Source organism: Gymnogyps californianus, chromosome 3, assembly GCF_018139145.2.
Source record: "Gymnogyps californianus isolate 813 chromosome 3, ASM1813914v2, whole genome shotgun sequence".
NCBI classification, from domain to species: Eukaryota; Metazoa; Chordata; class Aves; order Accipitriformes; family Cathartidae; genus Gymnogyps; species Gymnogyps californianus.
In genome coordinates this window covers 124,010,086-124,021,933 of record NC_059473.1, presented here as the reverse complement: position 1 = coordinate 124,021,933, position 11,848 = coordinate 124,010,086, and the positions used below count along the sequence as shown (strand labels likewise).

At 42.9% G+C, this 11,848-nt stretch overlaps 1 protein-coding gene across 1 annotated transcript in view; it reads left to right on the top strand.

Annotated features, from left to right (window-relative positions):
* The first annotated feature begins 552 nt into the window (after positions 1 to 552).
* PKHD1 (PKHD1 ciliary IPT domain containing fibrocystin/polyductin) overlaps positions 553 to 11,848 on the top strand; it is a 262,741-nt gene continuing 251,445 nt past the window's right edge. Inside the window, 6 exon segments of the mRNA XM_050894040.1 lie at positions 553 to 688; positions 1,787 to 1,864; positions 3,897 to 4,041; positions 5,028 to 5,127; positions 8,397 to 8,454; positions 9,861 to 9,939. Coding sequence (XP_050749997.1) covers positions 637 to 688; positions 1,787 to 1,864; positions 3,897 to 4,041; positions 5,028 to 5,127; positions 8,397 to 8,454; positions 9,861 to 9,939 — 512 coding nt within the window. The 5' untranslated portion in view covers positions 553 to 636.

Here is an 11,848-nt window from a genome sequence, read left to right as displayed (position 1 = left end):
AGTCTACCAGTGTTCTTCCAAACAATTCCTAGGCACACCTGAGGAGCCAGCATGGGCCATTCCCAGTTTGGGGCTAACTGTGTAAAGCTAGAGAGCTTAATACTATAGTCAGGTCCTGCCGTTTCTCTTTGGAGCTGGAGAATGACCATGGCACGATTCAGTTTAATGTAATAAATGCAACAATTTTGCATGAAGCAGCACAGAGCTAGAAGAGTTTACCACCATTGTCTCTAAATCCTGTAATTGCTTTCACCAGTTCACCTGTGCCTAATGCTTAATTGGATTCAGTCTCCTGAAACATGGCCCTGGTGAGAGAAAGCTCACCTGAGTTTGGTTGGAAAGTGGCCTGCTCAGAGGGGCATATCATCTATATAGGTCTGTTGGGTGGGAGGAAAAGGAGTATGGTTTGCAATATACTGATCCTTTATACTGTGTGAGAGGTGAATTAGTGTTTTCTCTGTGATTCCACGTTGCAGTCCATCTTGTCTGCTACATCACAGACCATTGCTCCCACAGGTTTGCAGCATGAAGGAAGAATACAGATGGGGTTTGTTTTAATGTTACAGCGAAGGTCCTAAGGCCCCAAGGCATGATCCTGGAACCACACTCTTGTGAAATCCCCATCCAAAGTTCAAGATGAACCCTTGGAGATCATCCTTCCTGAGTGTGGAGCTGATATTCTTTGCAGGTGGGTGACAGAGAGGTGTTGTCTCCAACCACACTGGTCGTACACCACCAGCAAAATCCAGTGCCACCAGGCTGGATACAGACTGACTGTGAATGAGACATGGAGAAGCATCTCTAAAAGGTGTTGAATATTATGGGATATTGACTGCAGCATACTGGACATTGTCCACCCTTATCAGTGGCTTTTCATGGCATTATTTCCATAACCAGTGGAGATTTCTGGATTCATTGTTAATTTTCCCTGTTCTACCTGGGTTCTTCTCATGCCTGTTGGTTTTCATTCACTTGATGATAGTCATATCACTGTTTGCATGTTGATATTAAGGGTTCCTGATGCAAGTGTGTTCAATATTTGGCTTCAGTGATCAGTACTGGTGTTCAGTGAGATTGCATTCATGTGCAGCTAAGAAGCTGGAAATCTCCTTAAATGCTAAACAGGAAACTGGATATCACTGTAAAAGGCCTTCTGGAAAATTCTGGTCATTGGCTACAAAAAAAGAAGCCAGCCACTGGCTCATCTCTTAGCTTCAGAGGATGAAGGTCCCCAAAATAAATCCTAAATTATCTTAAGAATTTAATGCCTTTATGAAAGGCATTGCATAGCAAGTTACAGGTGACTTAATTTCATGAAGCACGAGTTCCTTTCCAGGTCTGTGTTTCTTTCCTAAGGATTTTGGCAAGAAAGAGCTGGACAGGCTGTCTTGGAGCCAGAAGAGACATATTTTGTGGGCAGCTCTAAGTTTGGGAGAGTGTACAGAAGTCAGCAAACACATTTCTTTGAGAGCTGGAGGAATAAGCATGAGATTTATCATCTTTATTTTAATTCTTGAGGAGGACAGGAGACTCAGACTTGTAGCTTGGTTCACCAAGTCCTGAAGGCATCAAAATCACCCTGAGGGGAAGCAGGACTATTACATAGGAGAGACAGCTGGGGAGAAAAGGATGAGCAATATGACTAATTTGGGTGCCTGAGAAGCAGAAATGAGATGAAGGGTGGGATCACAGGAGGACAGCTGTCAGACTACTGTCTTGTCCTGAATGAGATCTTTTAGATGTTTGCATTACACTTCAACATGATGTAGCTGGGTTGTTTTTGCAGTGACAGCCACGGGATTGCTCATTAAGCCCCGAGAGGGCAGTGTCGCTGGAGGAACATGGATTACTATTACTCTTGACGGTGAGTTCTAAACTCTTATGAAGCATGCGTCAAAGTAACAGAGAATCAGCTCCATTCTGAGACTTGTAGTTGGAGTGACAAACCCTAAGCAACAGAGCCATGGGCTGTGGCACTCATAACATTAAATCAGCTTGAAATTATTAATTCATAAGTTATTGCTGATGGTTGCTTATTTTTAAGTTCTTTCCAAGCAAAAAAAGTCAGATTTTTACCTTATTTTTGCAGATGTAGGGCTAGAAATTTCCTCTCTGCCACTCTTTTTTTTGAAGAAAAGCTGAAAATCTCCTCTGTTCATAGGTGCTGTGGTGCTGGAGCTTTAAAAACACTAATGAGAAACACGAGATCTGAGTAAAAATCACAGAAATTGCTATGTCATGCTCATCTGGGCCCAAAACCAGCTGTGCAAAGCTAGGCCTGATTTTCCTCAGTGCTGAATATTGATTCATTGGGAAGAGAGTTGGTTTATGAGGCAGCTGTACTCTCGGTTTAGCTGCTCAAGATCTGACACTTTGGTCATTTATAACTATGATGAATGGTATCAGTCTTATTTGTCTGAATATTGTGCATTCCCATAGAGATGATGAAACGGAGGGAAGAAAGGAAGCTCAGGTCTTCAAGGGAGATGTTTCCCCAACAGCACTGTGTGGCAGGCAGAGACAGTCACAGCTGGGAACTCCAGTTCAAGCACAGTCTCTTTTTTTGGTGGGGGGAAGCAGACAGCCAGGCCTTGGGAGAAGGGGAAAAACCTTCCTGGGCCAGGAGGAGATGTGCAGTTTGCTGCAAATCGAGAAACCACTGATGTCACTTAAACTGAGTCTGTGGGCTGGGAACCACCTGTGAAGTTTGTGAGCAAAGGGAGAGTTGTTTGTAAGACTTCTTCATTTCTAGTTGTATTTGATTACACTGCAAAAATTAAGCATGCTAGTTTATGTTCAGATAAAGCTTGACTTTCTGAAGATCAAAAGTCTTTGATCCTTTGGACAGCTCACTCTAAAGAAATGGGCTAAGCAGATCCACCTTACAGCACAGGCCAACTTGAGGGCCTGTCAACAAAACTATGCAAGACGTCAGCAACTGCAAAGACCGTGTCAAACGGTACTGATTTTTGCAGGTTCTTTAAGTATCTATGGCATGTTTTTTCCAGTGTAGATGGCTGAGGTGGTTCAAACTCCCATTAACTGTCAATCTCTGCACTAGAATACATGTGGGAGAGACCAAATACTGTATTAGAGGCAAAAAACCCCATGCAGCTTCATGGTGGGATGAACTTGATCTTAATATGTGTACTGGTTTTGGCTGGAATAGAATTAAATTTATTCATAGTAGCTTGTATGGTGCTGTTTTGGGTTTGTGCTGAAAAGAGGGTTGATAACACCGATGTTTTAGTTACTGCTGAGCAGTGCTTACCCAGTGTCAAGGCCTTTTGTGCCTCTCACACCACCCCACCAGCAAGTGGGAGGTGCACAAAAAGTTGGGAGGGGACACAGCCGGGACAGCTGACCCCAACTGACCAAAGGGATATTCCATACCGTGTGATGTCATGCTCAGCAATAAAACTAGGGGGGAGGCTGGCGGGCTGGGGCCGCTGCTTGGGGACTGGCTGGGCATTGGACGGTTGGTGGTGAGCAGTTGTTTTCATTTGCATCACTTGTCTGTCTTGAGTTTTATTTTCCTCTTTGTTATTTTTTCTCTTTTCCTTACGACTTATTTTTATTATTATTATTTCTTTCTAATTATTAAACTGTTTTTATCTCAGCCCATGAGTTTTGTCACTTTTACCCTTCTGATTCTCTCCTCCATCCCACCGCAGCGGGGAGTGAGTGAGCGGCTGCGTGGTACCTAGTTGCTGGCTGGGGTTAAACCACGACAATATGAAATTACACAAACATGATTTAAAAAAGCCTGATTAAGGGCTCTAAGCATTGCTCCTAAAGAGAAGCTGGGTTGCACATTCAAAAATGTTTGTCATATGTGACTGAATGTGGGTGATCCTGTCCTCACAAAGCTCTTCTGATTGACTTTGATTGCTTAGGCTCAACATCCCACCAGCTAGAAGGTGTCTCTTCAGCCAGCGCATCCCAGCTGGAGGTGTCCCTCGTGAATCCAGACCTGCCCAGGTTGCCATGTGATGTCTTTCCTCTGTACTTTGACTTACCCACTATAAGATGCAGAACAAGGTATGATCCGTGACTATAGCGTGGGTGAGACCTTGCCATTTGTCTGGTAGGATCCTCATTTTCTTTCAGTGTCTGTACAGGCAGTTTGGGAGTTGAAGGAATACCTATGGCTGCTACTGTGGCTGCACCCGAACACCTCCTAAGCTGTGTTGCATTTATTCTTATTTCAACTTAATGAAGCACTAGGCTACCTAGCATGAGAGTCAGACGGAGGCTTCTTGGAGAGGCTAGACTCAGATCCACAAAGGTTTGTAGATATCTAATTCTTAGATGCAAAACTCCCAAGAAAATCTTTGCGGGGATTTTACCAGTTTTTGGTGTCCTTGACCTGTCCAAGGTCATAGAGAGAGGTTATGAGTAGAGGAGGAAACAAATACGGTTTCAAGCACCAGCTGGGCAATCTAAGCTCCCTGTTTTCTATCCTGTCATAACTTTAAAGAAGGTTGTTTGACTGGAAGACTAGGGGTGCCTCAAGAGGCTGTAAGAGTGACCCTAATGGGGCTCTTCCATCTCTTGCTGCTATGATTTGGCTGGGAGTTAATTCTGCTGAATGCTGTGCTGAGAAACTGTGTGCGTTAAGAATGCAGCACTAATTTACAAACCAGGATCAAGATGCCCTGTAGATCCAGGCAGCCCTGGGTTATTTTAATACTAATGAATAACAATTACTGTCTGAGCATGTCTAATGAGCATGTCTGTGTTTTGCACTAACGTACAATTTGGATAGAGTTCTGATGTAGTCCTATCACCTTCTGCACTTAACTGTAATTTCTTGCTGTGCCTCCACATTTTTCTTTTAAATTGTAGTTTTAGAGTTTGGGTTCATATGTGTAAAGTTTGGGTTCACAGTGTAAATTTGCCTTGCTCTATTGAAGCCTCAGTGGACCTGGTAAGAATGGAGACCCTGTGAAGGACCTGGCATTTCCTAAAAAATAAACCCAATCTGTATAAAAATAATGTAATAAAACACATTTTATTCCACCTAGGTCTTCACCCCAGGAGGGTTTGTACTATGTGGAGGTGATCTTTAAAGGACATGTGATTAACAACCTGACTGAAGTGGAGAAAGAAAATTATACTTTCAAGGTAACCACCAAGCAAGTCTAGAAGTAATGGTAAAGAATTCAAGGTATTGAAGGGAGTCAAACTTCAGACATAGCATCACAGGGAATATGTTGAAGTATTCTCTCTCATATACTGTATATATCCGATTGCATGTCAGGATAAGAGGTTAGGATGCCCTTTCTGTCCCTTAAAACCAGGTGCATCGAGGTACTCATCAGTCTGGCACTGGATAGACTAGGTGACCTAAGAGGTCTTTCTGAATCAAAAATCTGGGTCCAAGTTAATCTGTCTCTGCACTTAAGCCACACAGTCAGAAGACCCTATTGTGTCAGAAGACCCTATTGTGTCAGAAGACCCTATTGTGTCAGAAGACCCTATGCTGGCTGCTTCTGGTGTTACCCTACAAGCTACAGGGTGGCAGCTAACAGTCTGCACTGACAGGTAGCCATGGGCAAGAATACCTCCTGTGGGCACAGTTGGTTCCAGGAAAGAACAGCTCTTCAGGTCTAAGACAGCTCTCCACACCTAAGATGGGCAAGATTTAGAAAGCTCAGAACTCAGTTGTGATTTCATATCAAACTGTTGCTCAGTTATTTTGAGAGCTTGCTACTTCCCGCCCCCCCCCCGTCCCCGACCAGTGTTTTCCCTTTGGCTCTCAATGTCAAAGCACATTGTCTCAGGAGGTTGTGGGGTATGGTGGTGTTAGATCAGTTAATGATGATGGTGTCAGGAACTCTTGCAGAGCAGAATCCTTAACCATGGCTGTGTGCTTTGAGATGAGGCCTGGTGTGTTTGGAAGTCACATCCCACCTCTGTGCTAACTTTGAGTATCAAGCAAGAAAGCCCAGCGTTTTCAGTAAATTGCACATTAAAGCTGAAAAGTCATTGGGAGGTTCAGCTAGCTTAGAGAGTTGATGAAAAATCACCAGGGGATGCTGTTAATGAGGCACATTCCAAGCTAAATAAAACACAATGTGTCTCTTTGTTTTGGGACTGGGACCTGGGAGCTATGCGTATTAAAAATTAATTTTGCCTCCACATTAGATTGAAAAAGCCTGCTGCAGGCAGCAACAAGTCTGAACAGCTTGGAAGACTTGTGTCAGCTAGTGGCCCTAGCTTTCATGCTGGTTTTGGCTTCTTTCTCCACATCGGCTGCAGCCCAGGGTATGGTGCGATGATGCCTTTGCTTCTCAGAAGTGGCCATCACTGGAGGGAGTTTGTGGCTACTCATTCATTTTTAACATGACCGTGAGGAGGATGGAAGGCAAAGGCTGAGCTTTGAAAGGGAATGGGGTTCAAGGAAAGCTTGGGGAAAAAACCCAACATATGCAATGGCGTCTTTGATTTGATTTAGCAAGTGAGTTTTTTATGCTATTTATTGGGCTGACAGCAGCATCTGTAAGTGCAAGTGAGGACAGGAGAGGGCTCAAAAAGAAGGTGGGGAAGATGAGCGTGTCCAAAGAAGGGCAACGAAGCTGGTGAAGGGTCTAGAGCACAATTCCTCTGAGGAGCAGCTGAGGGAACTGGGGTTGTTTAGTCTTGAGAAAAGGAGGTTGAGGGGAGACCTTATCACTCTCTACAACTACCTGAAAGGAGGTTGTAGCCAGGTGGGTGTCAGTTTCTTCTCCCAAGTAACAAGAGATAGGACAAGAGCAAATGGCCTCAAGTTGCACCAGGGGAGGTTTAGATTGGATATTAGGAAAAATTTCTTCACCAAAAGGGTTGTCAAGCACTGGAACAGGCTGCCCAGGGAAGTGGTTGAGTCACCATCCCTAGAGGTATTTAAAAGACGTGTAGATGTGTCATGTAGAGACAAGGTTTAGTGGTGGACTTGGCAGTGCTAGGTTAATGATTGGACTTGATCTTGAGGGTCTTTTCCAACCTAAACAATTCTGTGATTCTAAATACCAGGTTCCAGGTTATTTTATTTACTCATATAGCCATAGTCCAAGAACCTACCTTCCTTTTCCATAACTCTCCTTGTGGCTTTCCCAAGATATCCAGCTCTTGTTTTGTTGCCTGTCCAGGTACACTCCCACTAACACTAGACCACACTGTCTCAGCTACATCAGCTTGTTACAAGATGATATGCAGCTAACCCAGCACTGGATAATACCTAGTGTGCTGGAGACAATTCCTCATCCACAGCAGGAATTTTTTTTAGACACTTCCAAAGGGTTTCCACTGCCTTTTTATTTCCTTTAGTCCTGGGATCCAGATGCCTGATTTGGACATAAGGCACCTTTTATCTGCTGAAGCCATCCATTTCTTTGTCCTGTTTGGTTTGCCATCTTCCAGGGAGGGACAGGGACATTTACAGAAAATATTGGTTCCATGTGAGTTAACAGCATGTGGAGGACCATGTGTGCCTCTGGCCACTCGACAGATGAGTAGTGCTCCCACACACAATGCCATTTGAATAGGATTGGTGTTAGCCTAGGCAAAAAATTTCTGGAGTTATTTTCGTTAAAAAAAAAATCTCACAGATTTTAGAGTCAACTGGAGAAAAGGGGCGAAAGAGCTGCTCTACTTGTTGAAAACGCAGCAAAAGGATGTGCTGGGTCAGGTATCTGTGTGTCTCAGCTACTTTGGGAGGCTGATGATGACCTTCCTCCACTTGGAAAGGGTCCCTGTGTGTTCCCCATCTTCTGAGAGGCTTGCTTCAAAGCACAGTCTCTGTGCTCCTTCTTGGACTCTGTTTAAGTCAAAAATAGTACCCCATAGCAGATTTCCAGTATTTCCTTGCTGTTCCCTCAGAGGCCAAGGTAGTGCTTTCCCAAAGACCCCTTTGATGTGTTATACTGCATTGAGATGGGCCAATGCAAGCGTTTTCTTTGCTACACTGCTTTAGGGTACCCAACAAGCTTGCTGAAGGCTAGCTGAAGTATTTCACTTCTATGATGCAGAAATAGTTTTTAAGAGTATACTATTGGGAAGAAAAATGGTGCCATAATGCAAGATAAAATGGAGGTCTCAACTTCAGATAAAGCATGGCTTAGAAATTTTATAGTGTATTAAACCATATCTTCTGGAATTGACTCAGGCCAGGGTGGACAATTTGGGCACAAAAGAGGATGTAAAAATAGCAGTAAGCCATACTCTGAATGCAGAGGCAGCAAGAAGGGGATGTTTGTACTTCCTTCTCAGAGCAGGACTCTGCTTCAAAGATCAAATCTGAAGTGTGACACTCTGAAATGCGGTTGCCAACTGTGTTGTGAGCAATGTGTAATCAGATCTTGTTGGACTGCTGCGAAAATGACTGCCATTTAACTACAAATTTCTCTTTGCAGTTCTCTGCTGCGCAGACACCTGTGGTTTACCAAATTAGTCCACCATCTGGCATCCCAGGTACGGGACCTTTCTTTAAGCTGGAGCCCACTTTAATTATTATTTGATGTTCCATACTGTCTTTCCCCTTATGAGGGATCTGTCTTGCTGGGAATTAAAATGGGCACCTCCAGAACTTAATGTCCAAGCTCATGCTGAACAGGAAAATGGGTTTGCACAAGGGGAGAGAGTCTGCAGCACTGGGTACAAGAGAAGTGGGTAACGCACAGTGACCAGGTTATTTGGTCCTTGGCTTCTGTAGCCCAACTCTGCCCAAGTAGAGAGATGTTGTTCAGCAGATGGATAGATCTAATCAGTCTCAACTCTTGAGTCATCTGACCCTATTTATTTAGTAATGGTTTTAAGAAGAATTAGCTATTAGGTGATGATATTGTAATGCCATACAGACCTTTTGGTTAATGGGGCTTTAGATCAGACTTTAAAGTTACATGAGAAGACAGTCACTGTTTTTGGTCTGAACAGTTAACTGGAGTATGGAAGACTTTTTTTCCCCTATTTCTATTCTGTTTGTATTTGTAGGCTTCTTTGGAAATCAGCATTTCAATTTTCTCTAAAGTCAAGATTAATCAAAACATTTTGGTCTCTCAAGAGTGCAGAGAGGTACCTGGCTGATTAGATCACATAGATGCTCCTAAATCTAAGTCCATCCCTCATTTCCAAGTATTTTCAGGTGCAGTTCAGCTCTGGATTCTCATGCCTTGCTTTAGGGTGTCTGTATGGAGGTTTCTATGTGTTAGCTGGATGTTTGACCTCCCAGTGTAATCAGTGAAGAACATGAGTAACACTAAGTGTCTAGTGCTATTTGAGATGTCCTGGAGCATGAAGGACCTGCATGGAGCAGGTAGATATGACACAGAACCAGGAAGACTCATTCCCTTCTGGTGCCACAGTGGGAGGATAGAGTGCCTCAAATGATTTAAGAAACCTCTGTGCAGGCAACTGAACCAAGCTGTCACCCAGTGTGGTCAAGGGAGTGTTGGGAGTGACTCAGCTGGCCACACATATGCTGAGGTCCTTCTTTAGACCTTGACCCTGTCTAGTGTACAAATGATGTCATTTTGGTTGCCTCATGAGGTTCTACAGTGGAATTTGGTTAGAATGTGGAGCTTGGTTAACAAAAGAGCTGAGGAAAATGTCTTATCAGTACAAATACTAGAGATCTGCTAAAAAATCAGGAATGGACTTTTTTGTGTGAAACAAAGACTTGTGTTTTGGGAAAAGTGAATTAAGTGCAAAGTCACCTTGAACAATGGTAGAAGCTGAGAGCAGCCATCAGTGCAGCCAGTTAGGCACCTCTCTGCAAAATTTGCAAAGACCAAGAATTTCTTTTGTTTGGCTCACAAAATCTGCAAATAAATTCTCTGCTTTTAAAAGACTCCTTTCAATTTCCATTTCCTTTTAAACAGGAAATTTAATAGAGATTTATGGGAAGGCAATTGCTGGAAGATATGAGACCCTGGACTTCAATGTGGATTATATTGATGGGTAATTATATATATAGGCTGCTATCTGACCCAGTCCCTGTAAACTGGCATTTCTTCCATCAGCCTCCTTGACAGCAATAAATTGCAACCAGTTGGCCCAGAATTGCCATTTACTTCCTTTGTGGTTTATTGCAGCTCATGAGTTGGGCTCCAGCAAACTTTGTTAATCTAATTGCAACTGGTCCATTAAGCTAGTTGGTTTGTTTACTGGCAGCACAGTCAATCACGGCTCAGTGTGAATTGTACTGTAATTGCGTCTGGTTGCTGTAGATTTTATTTTGGCTAGCAAATTAAAATTTTACTAATTAAAATAATGTCAGAATCTAAAAGTTAAATAAATTTTCCCTTCCATTTGCATTTTTAGAAAAACTATTAGTTTGAAGCAGATGCTCTGGTGAGTCAGAAGACAAAGCAGAAGTATTTTGAGACAAAAGGCTTTGTTGTTCACTGCTTTAAACCCTCTCTGGTCACTTCCTTGTTCTCAGGAAAGGTTTGATTTTTATTTTCTGCTGCTTCTATGGTTACATGCAACAGAGCAAAGCAGGTAGATTTTAAAAATGTACTTCAGACTAGCAGCACTGTAAGCACAGTGAATCCAAAATGAGCATGAATGCTGATCTGTCATATGTATTTCCGTATGTGTGGAAGCGTTCTCAGATACTACTGAGTTATGATTTCCTTGCACTTGTGCCAATGGCAGTGAAGAACTAAGCCCAGGTAAGTATTTTAAAGATAAACTATTAATCTATAGCTACTGTGCTGGCATTTTAGGGATCATTTCAGGAGCCAGGGAAGGTGTGTATTCTCAGTAGTTAGAAATTTTAATTGCAGCAGCAGATATTTGACCACTAGATGTTTAACTGCTTCTCAGGCTGAATGGAAATGTCCCTTGCTAAGTAACGGAATTCTCTGCTAGTGTGAATGAAAGTCCAGTGCAGATTCCTGACATACCAGCTGCACCTGTTTATCAGCCCTACATTTTTGCTCACTGGATGCACATTAGCATCCTTTGTTTGATATTAATTATTGTTTTACCTGCCTCTAGTGGAACTGTGAAACCTTTGATCAGTGGGAAGAAAGGCTGGTCTGTCTGACTGCAGGTTAGATGTGCCTGCATGCTCCATTGCTAGATTACTCATTTACAGCTTAACCTCACTATTGCCAGAAAGGAAATGGCCTCAAAAATCTTAGCATACCAGACAGGTTCACATTGTAGCTTCACATGAATACTTTGCCCATTTTTGGTGTGTTAATAAATACGTACTGGGTGGGGACTGGGACTTGACCAGAGCAGTCTGTCACTCAGTCACACTGATTCAGGATTTGGAGCGAAAAAGAGAACGGTTTTTATACTTTCAAGTGTGTTCTGCACCCTTTTCCATATTTTGTAGGGGATGCAATGGTCCAGTGATGCTGAACCGAACATTTTGCAGCACTGAATTTTTTCTATTCATCCTTAAAAGGAAAGGCATCTCAATATCAGCAAGCTGTGTTAATAAAAGCAAACTCTTTTGATAAAACCTCATACAACTACACTCTGAAGCATGGGTCATAGCAAAGTGTTTGCATTACAGGTTTTAATTACATATTTTCCTTAATTGCCTGTTAATTCTCAAAGAATCATTTCCACCCTTTGCTTATGATGCCAATTACTGTGAATTTATTGCTCCCACCTGATTTCTCCTCTCCTGTGAAAGCTGTCTCTTGCCATATTGGTTCTTTAAGGTGGGAATACTTGGATTTGCTATTAGGAGCGTGGATGATTCCTAGCAGAGGTTGTTTTGTAGTGTCTTCCCTCAGTGAAGAAAGAAATGCCTGAGCTGCATCTTAAAGCAGTATGGCAGTACAAGCCTGATGCTGTACTTGTGCTGCCCGCTGCTTCTGGAAGGTAAGGGTGAGTACAGCCCTCC